Below are 19214 nucleotides of genomic sequence, written 5' to 3'. Positions count from 1 at the left end.
TAAACACCAGACAACTACATTTGAAAAAATTATTTGATATAGCATGTAATGCGAGCAAAAGAGAAGGATTAAAGTGAAAAGGGTTATCAAGATGTCAGTGAGGAAGATCAGGTAACACCGGTAAGGGCTGGACTACAACGTTTCATTTGTGTTTACTTAGTTACATTTCATTTATTTTACACAGAACCATTGAGATGAACAGTTCTTCCAAAAAAAAACTCGGTAGGTGAAAATAAACCAAGTGAAAGCCCCCACGTGGTGATCAGGTGCAACTGAAGGTGAATAAATGTTTTCAGGAATTTTGAAAGGCTGTTTACTAGCTGTTTTTGTAATAGTACACACAATATACAAAAATATAGATATAAATAAAAACCAAATTTGCTGACAGAACATGAAACTCACTCTCCTCTATAACTTTATAAAGATAAAAATCATATCCTTTACGTTTTTATGAGTAAAGTTATCCACACAGCGAAATATAAACAAAGACTACATTAAAGAGTAACACTTGCAATGTCTTTAAAATTACATTTCACGTGGTGTGTAATGTTGCTGTGTGTGAATGTGAGCAGTCTGCCAAGTTGTAAAGCTGAAAGTGAAGGAATGACAAAGTTATTGGCTTGGAGAAAGAAATCGACTCTGAAATTTCAGAAAACTGGAGAAAAGACGGCGATGTGTGAGGATTGTTCAATACACTGTTGTCTTTAAAGTTTTGATCGTTTTACTTCCATATTTGGACGCATTTCCTTGTGAAATGTAATTTTGAATGAGAGAAATAATGGCTGTTTGATTGGATGCTGTGCATTTTGAAATGGAAATGGCAGGAGACAGACGTTGAAGAGGAGGAGTTAATAGATGCTCCGCCCAAGCCATCTAACATATGCCATTTAAGATGGATAGTCATTGCAAGACTGAAGTGCTTTTTTAGATTTTAACTAAAGCACATGATTTTTGAAAACAGAATGACCCGCATTCATAAACGAATTAAAAATAAACGCTGCAATGTTTCATGAAAAAATAGGCATTGCAATTTTTTTTTTCACTGGGACTTTAAAGAAAAGAATGTAACTTCACCATTTGTAGTTTGGTTGAATAATGTGAAATGTAGTGAAATATTTTAGTGGGGTATTTTAAGTTTGAAGGTTGAAAGTAAAGGCTACATGTTTAAACAATATGGCATGAAATCTGGCATCGCACAGAATGCCATACTTCAACCATTGGATTAGAAATGGGTAATTATGATGCAGACAGGGATCTGACTAGTTTCTATGTCAGTGTTGTTATATCTTTTGAAGAAATATCCGGACGTATTTATTGAGAAACTGGTTTGTAAACTGTATCGTTAAAATAAGTATTTATTAATTTGCATCTAACTTTGAATTCATATCTGTTCTCAATCCACATCTTGTGCAATAAAGGACTGTGAAGAGCGTCAGAATGGTGAACTGCTGTGGTCTTGTGTCTTTGAAAAAGCTGCCAGGTATACACTATTTACTTAAATGACTTTAATTTAACTTTTATTTATAATTTAAATAGGGATGTGACAATGTTATTGCAATTGCAAAATCGTCTGAATATTATCGTGATCACATGACTGTATGAAACAATAGGTTTTCTGGGCCTAACATAGAGAATGTGTTACAAAATAGATCCGTCTGGGGCGATTATTTTATTTTCTTTACTATAACTCATACCTCTAAGCATAAAGAAAAGAGGCATTTCCAAGTCATCATTTGTCATTATACATTTTGCAATAAATATCGTACCGTGGACTTTATACTGAGGAATCATCGTACTGTGAGATTTTTATATTGTTGCATCCCTACACTCAAATGCATTCAACTTTTTCATGGATCGATAGATTTGAAGTTCCATTCTTGGAACTTGTTGGTTGTGTGTCACCGGGTCAGAACGCTGCCATCACCATCACATACATCACTGAACTCTCTGTGCAGGCCGACCACGCGCTGCGCTTTTGTCTGCCTGCTGTCCCCAATTACGGTTGAATGTTGTGAGAGATGTCTTCAGCAGAGCTTTGGGAGCAAGAGATAGAACACCAAAGTGTAGTTCTATCAAACACGTTTATTTCCTCAACGTAAACAGTTTATACAGTGCAGACAAGGGCATTCCGGACACAGCTTTAAGCAATCACCTTGATTTAATCACAGAGAGCATCCTTTGTTACAGAGTTCAATAGAACAATCTGATACTATACTACCCTACCCAAAATTGTTTATTCTGTAGTCATTTACTCACCTCCGAGTTGTTCCATATCCGTATAAAATGATTTGTTTTGATGAACATAGAAATATATTTGGAAGCACACTTATAACCAGACAGATCTTGCCCCCCATTGACTCCCATAGTAGGAAAAAAGGTTTTGTTTTCAAAACTTATTTTTGTGTTCATCAGAACAAAGACATTTATAAAGTATTTTTCAACGAGGGGCAAGATCTGTCTGCTTATAAGCATTCTTCCAAATATCGTTCTATGTTCATCAGAACAAAGAAATGGAATTTGGAACAACTCGAATGTGAGTGAATAATGACAGAATTCTCCTTTTGTGGTGGACTATCCCTTTAATCAGTCAATCTGGTTAGGTAACATTCCAATCATATTTGACAGAGTTCAGCACATTCTACAACAGCCGACCTCAACAGTAATTTTCTATAGGGATTAGTGTGGGGAATTGAATAATGTGACACGTATACACAGTAACTTTAAATATTGTCCAACATCTTTAGAAAAAACACATTTTGATAAGGTCATGAGCAGATCCTGGGACCAGACCTTGTGTGATGACCATTTGTCACGCCCATACATGTTTTTCTATTTAAAAAAAGTATTTTATCTTTTAAATAAATATGTTTTGTCATTGAATTCACTGTATTTAAATATTGTCCAACATCTTAAGAAAAAACACCTTTTGATAAGGTACATGAGCGGATCCTGGGACCAGACCTTGTGTGATGACCATTTGTCACGCCCATACATGTTTTTCTATTTAAAAAAAGTATTTTATCTTTTAAATAAATATGTTTTGTCATTGAATTCACTGTATTTAAATATTGTCCAACATCTTAAGAAAAAACACCTTTTGATAAGGTACATGAGCGGATCCTGAGAACAGACCTTGTGTGATGACCATTTGTCACGCCCATACATGTTTTTCTATTTAAAAAAAGTATTTTGTCTTTTAAATAAATATGTTTTGTCATTAAATTCACTGTATTTAAATATTGTCCAACATCTTTAGAAAAAACACATTTTGATCAGGTACATGAGCGGATCCTGGGACCAGACCTTGTGTGATGACCATTTGTCACGCCCATACATGTTTTTCTATTTAAAAAAAGTATTTTATCTTTTAAATAAATATGTTTTGTCATTGAATTCACTGTATTTAAATATTGTCCAACATCTTTAGAAAAAACACATTTTGATAAGGTACATGAGCAGATCCTGAGACCAGACCTTGTGTGATGACCATTTGTCACGCCCATACATGTTTTTCTATTTAAAAAAAGTATTAACATCTTTTGATTGTCATTAAATTCCCTGTATTTTGCATCCTCGTTTATCTTTATTCAACATTTCATCATTTAATTCCTGTGTTTGTGGTTCATTTGTGTTATGTGCTGCTGAGTCAGACAACCACTCGCCCCCCGATTGCGTGTGTGCTGTGACGAGTGCGTATGCTGATTAATATTAATTTACGTACGCTATAATTGGTTGCTTGCATTGAGGATCCGCCCACGCGTAATCAATATTCATGAGCCGAGCCTCGCCACATTTCCGAACACGCCCTTGGGATTTATAATAGTCGTTGCTTCTCTTGTTCTCCACAGACATACATTCAGTCGTTTAACTCGGTTGCAGTTGTTGTTCAACGACGATTTGTTCGTTTTAAGAGGTTCGTGTTTGGTTTAATTTATTTGACATGAACTGTTTTTGTGGGTCAAAAACGTATCGATCGCTTGTCATGTGGTGCGAATAAAACAGTATCAGCAATAATTGTAAAAACAAAACAAACCTAAAGAGTCTCTGATACAATAAGGGACCTTCTCTAAACGGAAGTTTGTATTTACAGTATCAGAGTCAGAATGGTGAACTGCTGCGGTCTCGTGACTGGACAAAAACTGCCAGGTATGAGCTCACCTGTTTACTGTCTTTACTTGAAGCTAAAATATTTACTTGAAATATTTACATCTAGCCGCACATGAATATGCACACATATGTATATACATGTATTCTGTTATCATGTCGATTGTCTAGTTGTTTTGTTGTTTGTTGTTTGTTGTCAGTTCCCCTGAAGAGCATCTCAGTGGAGGTGCAGGTGAAAGGTCATGTGGCTACAGTCACCTCCACTCTGCAGTATGTGAATGAGGAAGCGCGCCCCCTGGAGGCCTTGTTTGTGTTCCCTCTGCCTGCTGATGCTGCTGTCTGTCACTTCAGTGCCAAGATCGGAGAGCACGAGATTGTGGCCGAGCTGAAAGAGAAACAAGCCGTGAGTTCAGACACTCACAATACTGCCAGAAAAGACACACATTGAAAGAATATAAACATCCTGTTTCTTGTTTGTATATATATATATGTATGTACTGTCACTGCATATAAACTCTGTCTCTGTGTTGCAGGCGAGGGATCAGTATGATGATGCTGTGAGTTCGGGTCAGCAGGCGTTTCTGTTGGAAGAGAGTGAAGAAAGTTCTGATGTGTTCAAACTGAGTGTTGGGTGTCTGTCACCGGGTCAGAACGCTGCCATCACCATCACATACATCACTGAACTCTCTGTGCAGGCCGACCACGCGCTGCGCTTCTGTCTGCCTGCTGTCCTCAACCCCAGATACACACCAGCAGGTCATTCAACAGTAATATCAGTCATTTACAGTAACGATCAGGCTTTGAATGATCATGTTTGTATCTGTGGTGTCCTCAGGTTCAGATGCTGGAATAGTTTCAGAGATTTCATCAGTATGTGGCTCTGTTCCCTACACTCTGACTCTTAGTGTTCACGTGAGCTCTCCAAACCCCGTCTCCAAACTAGAGTCCAACTGCACTCTGGATCCTCTAGTGTTCCTCAACCCGGATCACACTCGCGCTTCGGTACTGTGTGTGTTTGGACAGAGATAATGTTGTTATAGAAAGTCTGTGATAACATCTGTGTCTACATGTGTGCAGGTGAATCTGAGTTCTGGTCACAAGTTTGATAAAGATGTTGAGTTGTTTGTGTACTATGAGAATACCCATCAGCCCACTGCTATAGTGGAGGCAGGAGTGAACACTGCACAACCAGGTATGAGCTTCAGTATTAATTATAGTTTGAATAAAGTTCATATAGTAAACAGACTCAGTAGAGATTCTGCTTTGCAGTGTTATACATAAATACACAACTAGGCAAATCTTGATCCACAAACTGATGTTGCGTTGGTGACATTGAGTGTCTCAACATGTTTCTGCCTCTATTTCAGGTTCTCTGATGAGTGATCCAGTGGTGATGATCAGTTTGTACCCAGAGTTCCCAAAGGAAGTGATGTCATCATTAACAACTCAAGGAGAGTTTGTTTTTGTGATTGACAGATCGGGCAGTATGGACTGCGTGATGCATCATGGTGAAGGAGCACAGATGCGTATAGAAAGTGCAAAGGTACAAGGGTTTAACAATGCTTTTTTCACAAGGGCATGGGTTCGATCCCATGGATTGCACATACATACACTGCATAATAATATACATTTGCTTCTAATTCGCTTTGGATAAAAGCATCTGCCAAATGCATAAATGTGAATGTAAATAAATCTGTACATATATTTGTGTCTTTAGGAAACTCTGCTGTTACTGTTGAAGAGTCTGCCCATGGGGTGTTACTTCAATATCTATGGATTTGGCTCTCATTTTGAGTCCTACTTCCCGTTAGTAACCGGATATTTATATTTTAAGAAACATTCTGATTTCTGAAATGTGTGAGATGAGATGGTTGTGTGTGTCATTGCAGTCAGAGTGTTGTGTACAATCAGGACACACTGGATCAGGCACTGAAGAGAGTCAATGAACTGAGAGCAGACATGGGCGGCACAGAGATTTTACAGCCTCTGAAACACATCTACAGTCAACCCTGTTACCCCGAACACCCCAGACAGGTACATCAGCTCAAAATGCACCTGTTCATTCAGGAAACCAAAGCGGTTTTGTCTCAGGTTTGTTTAAGTGTCATTTGTGAGATATTTTCTCTCTTCAGTTGTTTGTCTTCACTGATGGAGAGGTGGGAAACACCAAAGAGGTTCTGGATCTTGTCAGAAACCATTCTCACTCTCACAGGTGGTTGGGTTCACATTTCTTTGTCGTTACATCTTAATTTTTTGGCCTTATTTGTCCATATTTGTGATGAACTTTAAATGAATTGAACAATTGATATGAGCCGCTGTGTTTGAGTAACTGAGCTGTTTTCGTGTCTTCAGGTGTTTCTCGTTCGGGATTGGTGAGGGTGCGAGTACCGCCCTCATCACAGGATTGGCCAGAGAGGGATGTGGACACGCCCAGTTCATCACCGGCACTGACCGCATGCAGCCCAAAGTGAGACTGTGAATCAGTTTGAGTCTGAATCAAGAAGAGCTGATGGAAATGTTCAGCTGTTGAATATTTCTGACATTGTTTGATCAGGCGATGCAGTCTCTCAGGTTTGCTCTGCAGCCTGTCGTGAGCAAGATCTCTGTGCAGTGGAAAGTTCCAGATGGCATCACTGTTGACACGCTGTCCCCACCCATCAATGTCATCTTCCAGGGTCAAAGGTCACTCATTTATGCCCAGATTAAAGGACAGGTGAGAGCTTTTAGCACGGATGATGTGAAGTACTGTTTTCTTGTCATTTACTAATAATGTTCTGTGTCACAGAGTTCAGAAAGCTCTGAAGGATCAGTGATGATACAATACAACCTGAAAGATCAACCAGTGACAAACCAGCTTCACTTCTGCCTTAAACCAACTGAGGACACGGGGTAACATCAACAAAACACACATTCATCCTGATTCACACTCATTCCTTTAAATCATTAATAAGAGTTCTGTTGGGTGTTGTTTCAGGTTGATGATCCACCGTCTGGCGGCTCGGTCTCTGATTGGTTGTCTGGAGCAGGAGGAGAGGGCAGGAGGTGCAGAGGTGGAGTCTATCAGGAGCAGGATGATGAAGCTCAGTGTTGAAGCAGGAGTGAACAGTGTTCATACAGCCTTCATTGCCATTAATAAACACAACCGAGAGACTGTGAAAGGACCTCTTATACAGAGAACAGTACCAACACAAGGTTAGCGTGCATGTGTGTGCATCTGTAAGAGTTTTTTGATCATTAATGTGTCTGTCACTGATGTATTCCCTTAATTTATATTCTATAATTTTTTTAGGATTCTATCAAGTCCCGCAAATGTGTGGTAAGACAACAACACTATTAAAAAGGTTTGCTAATGGCAAATGTTTTAAAACATGACAATTCATAACACATAAATCATGCCTACATACAAAATTTGTTATATAAATGTGTTTTCTATTTTACGACATTTTCAATCTGTAACCAGCTATTGAAATTGATTGTTCAAAGCGAGCGAGCGAGGGCGATGGAGGATTGTGTGGTTTTGTCTACAGAACGTGTCGTATGTCTCAATGCAGCAGCTTATTTGCATCACCAGCTTGTTTACTAATGTTGTTTTCAATGTCTTAATGCATTGACAGGGTTTAGCAGTGTGCGTTTGTACTTAACAGCATGATCAGAGTGAGCACAGCTATAGTCTAGTTGAAGTTTGGCCTTTTTAAAATATGAAATAGCATTTTGAAAACATATTTTGTATCACATATCACTGTATGATTTCCATGCTTCAGTTCATGTTCTTTCAAAGTATGTTGACTTCACTGTAGAGTAGTTCAAAATAATGATAAAGTTTGTGTCCAAACCTTGGACTGAATCATGTAAAGTGGTAACTCTGTGTGTGTTCTAGCGATGGCAATGTCCGGATCGGCTCGCTCAAGTAAGAGTTTTGGTTTTATTTACATGCTTCTGTGTATGATCTTTCAAAGTATGTTGATTTTATTATCGCTCAATATAATAAAGAAGTAATGAAGAATGACTGTGTGTCTCCAAAGTTTTGACTTTGTGTGTGTTTGTGTGTGTGTTTAGTGATGCCCATGCGCATGATGTGCCAAAAGCGTACTCGAAGTCCAGGTGAGAGAAACATACTGTAGTATCTGTACAGAGATTTTATTGGTTTGCGTACTTTTGGTTTTTACCGTCTAAATCTACAGATATTTTCCCATTTGTTCATTTATTTGTTGTGTTTTTACTCGAGAGAATGATCAGAGTGAGCAGAGCTAAAATATAGATGAAGTTTGGCTTCTTCAAAATACATTATAACATAGTTTTGGATTAATTTCCATGCTTCTGTTTGTGAATCTGACTTCACTATTGTTACAAATGATGGAAAAAGTTATAAACATTGACTGTGTGTCGATTAAGTTTCTATACAGTACAGTGGTGCATGTTGGTACTGTACCTCTGTGTGTGTTTTAGGTGTGATGATGGCAGACATGTGTGTTGGTTCAGCAAGTAAGAGATTTCTTTTTTTTTGTTATGTTGTTTTCATTGTCTTAATGTTCTGACAGTGGTTACTACTGTAGTAACTATTTGTGTGGTTTACAGATTCCATTCCAATGGTGGCCGAAGCAATTCTGGACATACATGAGCCAGAACCGAGTACCTACATATACATGCACACAAATAATCAGTTATTGACAGTGTGATGCAAGACGTATGTATATTTATATGTTCTTATGTTTATATGTATGCAGTACCTGAGCCTAAGACGGACTCCGTCCTTCAGCTGGTGTCTCTTCAAAAGGCCTCGGGCTGCTGGGAGCTGAACTCTGAACTGGCACAAGTGTTCGGAAAGACAGAAGATGAGCTGACCAATCAGAAACCAGCACAGGTGAGTCACATGATGATGAAATGATGAAAGAGAACTGCTGGTGTGCAGTAAGAAATGCATGTGTGTGTGTTTGTGTACAGGTGGATGGCTCCGTGTGGGCCGCTCTTCTGGCTCTCATCTGGTTATACGGATATAAAATCGAGCATCAGGTCGAGTGGCAGTTTGTGGCCATGAAGGCGGCATCATGGATCCGCTCTCAGAACGGTGAGAACATTCATCCAATCAGCATTCATGAGCAGATGATTGACAGCAAACAGACGTTTGATCGAGTGAAGTATTAAACTAAAGTGTTTGTGTGTGTTTCAGTGGGCGGTCTGTCTCAGTGTGTCTGTGATGGGAATGTTCTGCTGGGATGTCACGTGACACAAGAGACTTTGGGAATCTGAAGACCTTCTGAAGAACTGTTTCTACCTCATGTGCTGTCAGAAGGCCAAAGAACTTAGTCTTTATTAGCTTAAATATATAATATCTGAAGGAATCACTTTGTCTCTTGGCTCATGGGGACCTGGGTTTGAGTGTGATCCCGTACGTCCCCTCTCAACCATTAATTTCCTGTATATGCTCTTTTTTTCCTCTAAAGAATAAAGGGAACAACCCACCTAATAAAAATTCCTCCCATAAGCAAAATGTTGTTTTGCTGTCAATAATTGTTAACAATTACCTCATTTAACATGAAAAACAATACAGCATGCATTATTATTGTAATTTTCAATATTTAATAAGTTTCTATCAGTTAAGGCACAATGTACTAACAAAAACACAGACAATTGAATGTGCATTGACTAAACTTAAAGATTAATGAGTGCTGTAAAAATGAAAACAGTTAATTGTTTACATAAGGGGATCCATTAAATAACGTTAACAAATGGGTCTTTATTACCAAGTATTACCAAATAAGGTTTTCACCCCCCCCAAAGTTGGGTTATAAAATTGTGTAGCTTTGACCTCTTTGTCTTGACTAATTATTAAGTTGCATGCGTGTGACGACAAGACCAGACCTGAGAACACAGCTTTAGTTGAATCAAATCTACTTTTATTATTTTGAAGTTAGTTGAGCCCAGTGACCAAGAAATTATAAATGATAATTTAAAAGTGTTTTTGGGTGATTTATTTATTTTTATTCATTACGTTAGTGTTATGAGAATCACTCCGCCTTCGCAACAGCCTTAATTTAGATTTACCACAATTGATGTATAATTAATATAAGCTAAATGTAATTTATATGGCCAGTCTAATAAAAACACAGACCAGAAATGTATATCGAGCCAGTCGGTGCATCCAGTGAAACTGTCTAACGTTGGTAAAAAAAGTTAAAAACAGACATATCTGGGTCATTTTCAAAGATTGGCCACAAACCTGTCCCTACACTTTACAGGCATGTAAAAAGCTTCCAAAGGAAAAAAATCCACCCGATTTAGCCATTAACACGCAACTTAGGGCCTCTTGGTAATGATGATTGTTATTTAACTCTTTATAGTTTTGTAAACAATTTTCTAAATTTATTTTAATTTCATTTGTACTTGAAAAAACACATGTCCCCCTCCCTACGTTTAACTCTTTTGTATTGTGTATAAACATTTCCTTTTCATTCCTTTTATTAAGTTAACCAAACGTACACGCCTAATAAATACATAAATATGCAAACCAAGACAACTCAACACAAATAAATACAAATATATATCTGTCCTTTGGTTTTGGGCCATTGGTGTTATTGGTAGGCTAAGTACTTACAACTACAAGGTCAACAAAGAAGATGCTCTGTTCCAGCACACACATGGTGAATGTCCCTGCTAGAATTGTATAGTTTTATTTCATTAACACTGCATATAGGAAATTATAGTGGATCTGATATCTGACCTGTATTTCGACTTGCATAACCTTATATGTTTTGCTTATAGTCAATGTTTTCTTGTACAGCTGCTTTGTAACAATGAAAATTGTAAAACAAACGCTATATAAATAAAGCTGACTTGACTTACAAGTTAAAAATGTCAGTTTTTGGTGTGGTTCTTTAAAAGTCTGCTAAATATCTGAAAATATCTTCTGCTAAATGACTAAATGTAAATGAAATGTAAAAGCGTCATTGGTGTTGCTATGGTTCGTGTCATTATGAAGGATTTTTATTGGAATTGTTTAACAGTATAATGTATAGATTTTAGTTTTGAGGTGACATGGCTAATTTTCCAAAACGATGGCTTTCGTGGGAATTTGTCACTGGTGTCACATACGCAAATAATAAGAAAAAAAAAAATTGTTTAGATTTAAGTTGCCCATTATCATTGGTAACAATTTAATCATGCCGGTGAAATGTGAATACTAATCCTCAAATTTTAAGCATGAAAACTGAATTCACTTGTTCTTTCTATTGAATTTACTTTGTTTTGTTAGTGGTTGGTTGTTACTAAAACGATCACGGCGCAATGATACACGGAGGGGTGAAGCGGTCTATCTTTATTGTGAATAAATCACTGGTATTGACAAAATCTTCATCATTTTAATTGATTTAATTGATGAACGTTATGTGGAATATTCAACAAAGTCAAGCAGTTATTGTCAGGTTTTCTTCATAATGAAAATCGTCCTGGTTTTCAGCATTGTCTCAAAATCTTAAAATTTCATGTGGATCCAATCTTGTGCTAAAAAAATATGTTTTCGCTTTCAAAAGTTAAAACTGTGTCTCTGGTCCAAAGTACTTATTGACGGAGACACGAAAATGAACAAGACCAATTTAATTCTAAAGGTGTAAAACCTTTATCTGATTTTGGCACAAAGGAAAACCGATTATAATGTCATGATTCTGCCTTCTCTTGTCTTGATTTTCTGGCCTGGGGCAGAATTATGACAGACCCACGTGTTTTATGTGGAGAGAAACATATTATTGTCAATCAGGACATAATATGCGTTCTCTCCAGTCTCGTCATTTGGCCCCGCCCCTCTCATTCCTAGTATAGCTTTCCTCCTGTGTCTCATTACCCACACCTGCCCATCGTTATCTCCTTTGTTAGTCTCCCTATTTAATGCCCTCTTGTCTATTGACTTGTGCTCGTTTGTTGTACGTGTTTCCTGCTCTGTACTTGTTATCGTCTTTGAGAAATGTTGTCCATTGTCTTATGTGCTCATCTCCAGAGAAACACTGTTAAGTATATCCTAGTCTTTGTGAGTGTTTGTTTTAGTCTTGGTGTTACATAGTTGAGTGTTTAGTTATCGTGTACTGTGTTTTTACCCCCTCGTGGGTTTTTGGTTTCTGTTTTATATATATATATATTTGTCCTGTGTTAACCCCTTCATACCTGCTGCCTGCACTTGGGTTCTTCCTACCATATTCGTGACATAAGAAAAAAGTCTAAGTTTTCAAATTAAATTGATCTCAATAAAAATGTTTATTTTTGTGGTCTACATGTGTGTTTTGTAAGTTACTGTAGGAAATTAATTGCATTTGTTTATCTGGTCGGATTTTATTCGGTTAGTGAAATGATTAAAACATCTTGCATTATCTCAAAATATTTAGGCAGATTTTTAAACATGTTGTCTTCCTATTTTATATGTGAAAGCTGTTTTTTTTTATTTCTTCTGGTTAATTATATTTCACGATCAAATTTTCCCCTTAATGCGGAATTACTATGACGTTTGTTTACAGCCAAGTCCCTTTTGATGACGTTCCTGTTTTGGTCATGAATATTAATAACGTAACACCAGCATTGGTCCCCTTGATTCAAGATCCGCCCACAATATGTATCGACTACACGCCTCTGGAGTTTAAGCGTCGCGGAAATGTTTCTACTGTTCCTCAAACAGACCTTTGATCGTCACATTTAGCTTCTCTTACATCTCATTCATTAAATCCGGTTGCTGGTGTTTGTCCTGAGGACTTTTATCATCTTAGGTTCGTATGTGTTTGACTTTGACGAGCTGATGTACATAATTTTCAGCACTTTTTTTTATATATTTTTGTTCATCGTAATGTTGAACTGTATTCTGTATAATGAAACTTATTATTTCAATTTGTTTTAATGCAAATAGAAACTTCTGTAGAAGGAAGTTTGTATTTACAGTATCAGAGTCAGAATGGTGAACTTCTGCGGTCTCGTGACTGAACAAAAACTGCCTGGTATGAGCTCACCTGTTTACTGTACTCTGTGTTTTAACATATTTATATTTACCTCCATAAACACACATTCTTGAATTGTTGTTTGTTGTCAGTTCCCCTGAAGAGCATCTCAGTGGAGGTGCAGGTGAAAGGTCATGTGGCTACAGTCACCTCCACTCTGCAGTATGTGAATGAGGAAGCGCGCCCCCTGGAGGCCTTGTTTGTGTTCCCTCTGCCTGCTGATGCTGCTGTCTGTCACTTCAGTGCCAAGATCGGAGAGCACGAGATTGTGGCCGAGCTGAAAGAGAAACAAGCCGTGAGTTCAGACACTCACAATACTGCCAGAAAAGACACACATTGAAAGAATATAAACATCCTGTTTCTTGTTTGTATATATATATATGTATGTACTGTCACTGCATATAAACTCTGTCTCTGTGTTGCAGGCGAGGGATCAGTATGATGATGCTGTGAGTTCGGGTCAGCAGGCGTTTCTGTTGGAAGAGAGTGAAGAAAGTTCTGATGTGTTCAAACTGAGTGTTGGGTGTCTGTCACCGGGTCAGAACGCTGCCATCACCATCACATACATCACTGAACTCTCTGTGCAGGCCGACCACGCGCTGCGCTTCTGTCTGCCTGCTGTCCTCAACCCCAGATACACACCAGCAGGTCATTCAACAGTAATATCAGTCATTTACAGTAACGATCAGGCTTTGAATGATCATGTTTGTATCTGTGGTGTCCTCAGGTTCAGATGCTGGAATAGTTTCAGAGATTTCATCAGTATGTGGCTCTGTTCCCTACACTCTGACTCTTAGTGTTCACGTGAGCTCTCCAAACCCCGTCTCCAAACTAGAGTCCAACTGCACTCTGGATCCTCTAGTGTTCCTCAACCCGGATCACACTCGCGCTTCGGTACTGTGTGTGTTTGGACAGAGATAATGTTGTTATAGAAAGTCTGTGATAACATCTGTGTCTACATGTGTGCAGGTGAATCTGAGTTCTGGTCACAAGTTTGATAAAGATGTTGAGTTGTTTGTGTACTATGAGAATACCCATCAGCCCACTGCTATAGTGGAGGCAGGAGTGAACACTGCACAACCAGGTATGAGCTCAAATAATCTGATATGAATACAATCCATTTTTAGATCTTCACTTCAGGCATTGACCTCTTCTTTTCAGGTTCTCTGACGAGTGATCCAGTGGTGATGATCAGTTTGTACCCAGAGTTCCCAAAGGAAGTGATGTCATCATTAACAACTCAAGGAGAGTTTGTTTTTGTGATTGACAGATCGGGCAGTATGGACTGCGTGATGCATCATGGTGAAGGAGCACAGATGCGTATAGAAAGTGCAAAGGTACAAGGGTTTAACAATGCTTTTTTCACAAGGGCATGGGTTCGATCCCATGGATTGCACATACATAGAAACAAATGTATATTATTATGCAGTGTAAGTCGCTTTGGATAAAAGCATCTGCCAAATGCATAAATGTGAATGTAAATAAATCTGTACATATATTTGTGTCTTTAGGAAACTCTGCTGTTACTGTTGAAGAGTCTGCCCATGGGGTGTTACTTCAATATCTATGGATTTGGCTCTCATTTTGAGTCCTACTTCCCGTTAGTAACCGGATATTTATATTTTAAGAAACATTCTGATTCCTGAAATGTGTGAGATGAGATGGTTGTGTGTGTCATTGCAGTCAGAGTGTTGTGTACAATCAGGACACACTGGATCAGGCACTGAAGAGAGTCAATGAACTGAGAGCAGACATGGGCGGCACAGAGATTTTACAGCCTCTGAAACACATCTACAGTCAACCCTGTTACCCCGAACACCCCAGACAGGTACATCAGCTCAAAATGCACCTGTTCATTCAGGAAACCAAACCGGTTTTGTCTCAGGTTTGTTTAAGTGTCATTTGTGAGATATTTTCTCTCTTCAGTTGTTTGTCTTCACTGATGGCGAGGTGGGAAACACCAAAGAGGTTCTGGATCTTGTCAGAAACCATTCTCACTCTCACAGGTGGTTGGGTTCACATTTCTTTGTCGTTACATCTCAATTTTTTGGCCTTATTTGTCCATATTTGTGATGAACTTTAAATGAATTGATCAATTGATATGAGCCGCTGTGTTTGAGTAACTGAGCTGTTTTCGTGTCTTCAGGTGTTTCTCGTTCGGGATTGGTGAGGGTGCGAGTACCGCCCTCATCACAGGATTGGCCAGAGAGGGATGTGGACACGCCCAGTTCATCACCGGCACTGACCGCATGCAGCCCAAAGTGAGACTGTGAATCAGTTTGAGTCTGAATCAAGAAGAGCTGATGGAAATGTTCAGCTGTTGAATATTTCTGACATTGTTTGATCAGGCGATGCAGTCTCTCAGGTTTGCTCTGCAGCCTGTCGTGAGCAAGATCTCTGTGCAGTGGAAAGTTCCAGATGGCATCACTGTTGACACGCTGTCCCCACCCATCAATGTCATCTTCCAGGGTCAAAGGTCACTCATTTATGCCCAGATTAAAGGACAGGTGAGAGCTTTTAGCACGGATGATGTGAAGTACTGTTTTCTTGTCATTTACTAATAATGTTCTGTGTCACAGAGTTCAGAAAGCTCTGAAGGATCAGTGATGATACAATACAACCTGAAAGATCAACCAGTGACAAACCAGCTTCACTTCTGCCTTAAACCAACTGAGGACACTGGGTAACATCAACAAAACACACATTCATCCTGATTCACACTCATTCATTTAAATCATTAATAAGAGTTTTGTTGGGTGTTGTTTCAGGTTGATGATCCACCGTCTGGCGGCTCGGTCTCTGATTGGTTGTCTGGAGCAGGAGGAGAGGGCAGGAGGTGCAGAGGTGGAGTCTATCAGGAGCAGGATGGTGAAGCTCAGTGTTGAAGCAGGAGTGAACAGTGTTCATACAGCCTTCATTGCCATTAATAAACACAACCGAGAGACTGTGAAAGGACCTCTTATACAGAGAACAGTACCAACACAAGGTTAGTGCTCTCAGAGCACCTTTCTGTTAAATGTGTCCTAAGATTTTTTGTCACTGTAGATTCACGTCATTAAAATTCTGTTATTCTTTAGGAGAAAATATGGCGGCTCTCCTGGCACCAATTGGTAGGAAAACAAAGAACTCCTTTATTTCAGAACCCATGTTTTTTTATAACTTCAGATGTAGCTACAGTAGATAAGCAGTTGTGTGTTGCTCCTGTATGACATGTCAATGTAAATGTATGCATTGTGTGTGTGTAGGTTATGGGTCCTATATGTACTCAACGCATAGTACAGGTAAGAAAAAGCAGTCACTGTAGAAAACAGTTTTTGTTTAATTTTATTTGTTGTACTTATTACATTTATTATTGTTTCCGAATGTACAGAAGTGTTAGACTGTACTTTACAAAGAATCGCAGAAACAATCGAATCAGATGGTGTTGAAGGACTGGAGGAAGGTAAGAAAATAATAAGTAATTTAACAAAAAATTCCCATATAATATAAATCACATGACTCATTCATCATTCATGGTTTTGACTGCTTTTCAAATATTAAAAAATTAATAAATATATTATTTAAAAAAGCCTGCATCTTTCTGTGACCCTCTGTCTGTTCCAGTAACAAAATGAACTAAATGAAATGCAACTACATCCTCTCCTTGTTTGTTATATACAGAATATCTGCTGACACGCACTGGTCATTTTACATCGATGACTAAAACATTACAGGTTTCTTCACCTGCTAACAAGCATTGTTCATTTTCAAAACTCGTCTGTGCAGTCCAAACTGTGAATCATTTTACATTGCATTCAGACAAAATGCATTTAGTGTATAGAATACTTTTACAACCTGTAAAACACTATATATTTTCAACACATCTTTCAAATGCTAACACACTGCTTTCAAAATTGTTAAAAACACATTCAAACAGAACGATGACACATCTTAAAACACATTTTACGTATATATTGTATATTATACATTTAATTTTAGAGTACATAAGCAGAAAATTTAATAAAATAAGTTTTCCTGTAAGTTTTATGACCACCATTTACATGACTAGATGACTTGACTGTACATGAATGTGATTGTGAAGACATTTCTCCTGAAGACCGCCAGCGTGGGATTAGATTTTTCAAGATGCCAGAGAAGACATCAGATGTGATGTTAATGAGAACTTGAAAAAGAGAGAGAGAGGACTAGAACCCTCAGTTATTTACAATGAACAAACACGGGTTGTTGTGTTGACATTTAATCTTTATCGTTTATTTTTTTACAGTAATTATCATAGCAAGCCTGTAATTTCAGGTGTAGTTTATGTATGTGAGGGGAGGTCATTTGATGTGTTAAAAAAAACTGGTGGGTTTCAATCTAATTGAAGCATGAACTCTTGTTCATTTTCTAAGCCTGGAGGATTTACCGCCGGTAAGAACAAAAAAGAGTGGAATAATTAAAAGTATGATTATGAATGGACAATCTCAGTAAAGTGCATTCTTTTTTAATGCATGCATTTTATTAAAAAATGCGAAGCCGCAATGGCAAATGTCGTGGTTACAAACTTGTCGTCATGTGGAGGTGTTAAGAGTTTATTTTGGCATGATTCTAAACATAAAGCTGTGTCATCGATGCAAACAAGAAGGTAGCGAACACACACACAAACGTAACAGTATGAACATTAAATAGTGTTGTTAATGTACTGATCTAAATGATTAAGAATCAAGCAATATCACACAAACAAAAGTGCTTTATTTAAAGGTGCATTGTCGAATATTAAAGAGGATTTATTGACAGAAATGCAATATAATAGACATACGTAACTATGTCTTCAGAGGTGTATAACGACCTTACATAATGAAGCTTTATGTTTTTATTACCTTAGAATTAACTATTTCTAGCTACATACACCGCGGGTCCCCCCACATGGAGCTCGTCATGTTGCGCCACCTACGGTGGCCCTATATGGACCAACTGCTCTTCAGAGCGTGTTTCATAAATGTGTTATTTGTTGAAGCCAAATTTGACGACATCTTTGTCCTGTGTCAGCCACCGTAGTGCTTCGAAAGGGAGGGATGAGCGGTAGACTGAGCCGGATGGTTGCAATTTGCAATCTCAACACTAGATGCTGCTAAAATCAACTGACTGGACCTTTAATGTTGGTATTGCTGATTATATGTATACTTTATTTATGTGATGTGTGTATGTTTTCATCAGATTGTGAGCCTAAGACGGACTCTTTCCTTCAGCTGGTGTCTCTTCAAAAGGCCTCGGGCTGCTGGGAGCTGAACTCTGAACTGGCACAAGTGTTCGGAAAGACAGAAGATGAGCTGACCAATCAGAAACCAGCACAGGTGAGTCACATGATGATGAAATGACGAAAGAGAACTGCTGGTTTGCAGTAAGAAATGCATGTGTGTGTGTTTGTGTACAGGTGGATGGCTCCGTGTGGGCCGCTCTTCTGGCTCTCATCTGGTTATACGGATATAAAATCGAGCATCAGGTCGAGTGGCAGTTTGTGGCCATGAAGGCGGCATCATGGATCCACTCTCAGAACGGTGAGAACATTCATCCAATCAGCATTCATGAGCAGATGATTGACAGCAAACAGACGTTTGATCGAGTGAAGTATTAAACTAAAGTGTTTGTGTGTGTTTCAGTGGGCGGTCTGTCTCAGTGTGTGTGTGATGGGAATGTTCTGCTGGGATGTCACGTGACACAAGAGACTTTGGGAATCTGAAGACTTCTATTTCCACTATAAAAAAACTAAATACCATTATAGTTTGATGTACTGTAACTGTTACTACTATTGTTGTTTGGATACTGACTTGGCATTGTTTGATTTTAATGTGTAGCAAGGGTCATAATAAAGCAAAACTTGGGTTTACTAAAGCATACATATATATATTGCATTATTAAAGCAAAAATACAAGCAAATAAAATAATATGGACAAATTGCATTGTTGACTGTTTATCAAGCTCAAACATTTAAATAAATCATTTTTATGAATAGATTCATTTTTTAATAATAATAGATTTGATTTCTTGGAAATATGTTTATTATTAACCACAAACTAATTTACTATTTATAAAAATAAAACGTATATATGTGGAATGACGTTTCTCCCTATAACGTCAAGTTTGGGGCGGGCTTAGCGTCAC

At 38.2% G+C, this 19214-nt stretch overlaps 2 protein-coding genes across 5 annotated transcripts; both read left to right on the top strand.

The window, feature by feature from the left end:
* The first annotated feature begins 3751 nt into the window (after nucleotides 1–3751).
* On the top strand, nucleotides 3752–10958 carry LOC306890814 (von Willebrand factor A domain-containing protein 5A-like). Of its 3 annotated transcripts, XM_079450790.1 has the most exons (22): nucleotides 3752–3913; nucleotides 4091–4146; nucleotides 4305–4507; nucleotides 4638–4860; nucleotides 4940–5106; nucleotides 5182–5296; nucleotides 5472–5647; nucleotides 5822–5910; nucleotides 5994–6138; nucleotides 6237–6316; nucleotides 6457–6571; nucleotides 6659–6817; nucleotides 6890–6993; nucleotides 7079–7296; nucleotides 7394–7420; nucleotides 7982–8011; nucleotides 8161–8205; nucleotides 8551–8586; nucleotides 8680–8733; nucleotides 8829–8965; nucleotides 9046–9169; nucleotides 9272–10958. In XM_079450790.1, the coding sequence occupies exons 2-22, from the start codon at nucleotides 4104–4106 to the stop codon at nucleotides 9349–9351; spliced, it is 2370 nt and encodes a 789-aa protein (XP_079306916.1). In that variant the 5' UTR covers nucleotides 3752–3913; nucleotides 4091–4103; the 3' UTR covers nucleotides 9352–10958. The 3 variants fall into 3 exon arrangements, with proteins under 3 accessions (XP_079306916.1, XP_079306918.1, XP_079306917.1); XM_079450791.1 differs by lacking the exon at nucleotides 3752–3913 and having other exon boundaries at nucleotides 4062–4146; XM_079450792.1 differs by lacking the exons at nucleotides 9046–9169; nucleotides 9272–10958 and having other exon boundaries at nucleotides 3781–3913; nucleotides 8680–8912.
* Nucleotides 10959–12702: 1744 nt separating this feature from the next.
* On the top strand, nucleotides 12703–19060 carry LOC306890607 (von Willebrand factor A domain-containing protein 5A-like). 2 transcript variants are annotated; one of them, XM_079450457.1, is made up of 20 exons: nucleotides 12703–12848; nucleotides 12986–13073; nucleotides 13166–13368; nucleotides 13499–13721; nucleotides 13801–13967; nucleotides 14043–14157; nucleotides 14235–14410; nucleotides 14585–14673; nucleotides 14757–14901; nucleotides 15000–15079; nucleotides 15220–15334; nucleotides 15422–15580; nucleotides 15653–15756; nucleotides 15842–16059; nucleotides 16151–16183; nucleotides 16319–16354; nucleotides 16444–16515; nucleotides 18270–18406; nucleotides 18487–18610; nucleotides 18713–19060. In XM_079450457.1, exons 2-20 carry the CDS (start codon nucleotides 13031–13033, stop codon nucleotides 18790–18792), a joined length of 2319 nt encoding a protein of 772 aa, XP_079306583.1. In that variant the 5' UTR covers nucleotides 12703–12848; nucleotides 12986–13030; the 3' UTR covers nucleotides 18793–19060. The 2 variants fall into 2 exon arrangements, with proteins under 2 accessions (XP_079306583.1, XP_079306584.1); XM_079450458.1 differs by lacking the exon at nucleotides 16151–16183 and having other exon boundaries at nucleotides 12708–12848.
* Nucleotides 19061–19214: the final 154 nt, after the last annotated feature.

This window comes from Barbatula barbatula, assembly GCF_947034865.1.
Source record: "Barbatula barbatula genome assembly, chromosome: 25".
In the NCBI taxonomy this organism is placed as follows: domain Eukaryota; kingdom Metazoa; phylum Chordata; class Actinopteri; order Cypriniformes; family Nemacheilidae; genus Barbatula; species Barbatula barbatula.
The sequence above is the reverse complement of the archived record's forward strand: the minus strand, read 5'-3'. Positions and strand labels throughout refer to the sequence as shown.

Excerpts from the sequence above, each read along its gene's own strand:
- LOC306890814 (XM_079450790.1), top strand. The coding sequence starts at position 4,104 with ATGGTGAACTGCTGCGGTCTCGTGACTGGACAAAAACTGCCAG. Across the intron at positions 4,508-4,637 it reads AGCTGAAAGAGAAACAAGCC|GCGAGGGATCAGTATGATGA; the intron begins GTGAGTTCAGAC and ends TCTGTGTTGCAG. Across the intron at positions 8,587-8,679 it reads CATGTGTGTTGGTTCAGCAA|ATTCCATTCCAATGGTGGCC; the intron begins GTAAGAGATTTC and ends TGTGGTTTACAG.
- LOC306890607 (XM_079450457.1), top strand. The coding sequence starts at position 13,031 with ATGGTGAACTTCTGCGGTCTCGTGACTGAACAAAAACTGCCTG. Across the intron at positions 13,968-14,042 it reads CGGATCACACTCGCGCTTCG|GTGAATCTGAGTTCTGGTCA; the intron begins GTACTGTGTGTG and ends ACATGTGTGCAG. Across the intron at positions 14,158-14,234 it reads AGTGAACACTGCACAACCAG|GTTCTCTGACGAGTGATCCA; the intron begins GTATGAGCTCAA and ends TCTTCTTTTCAG.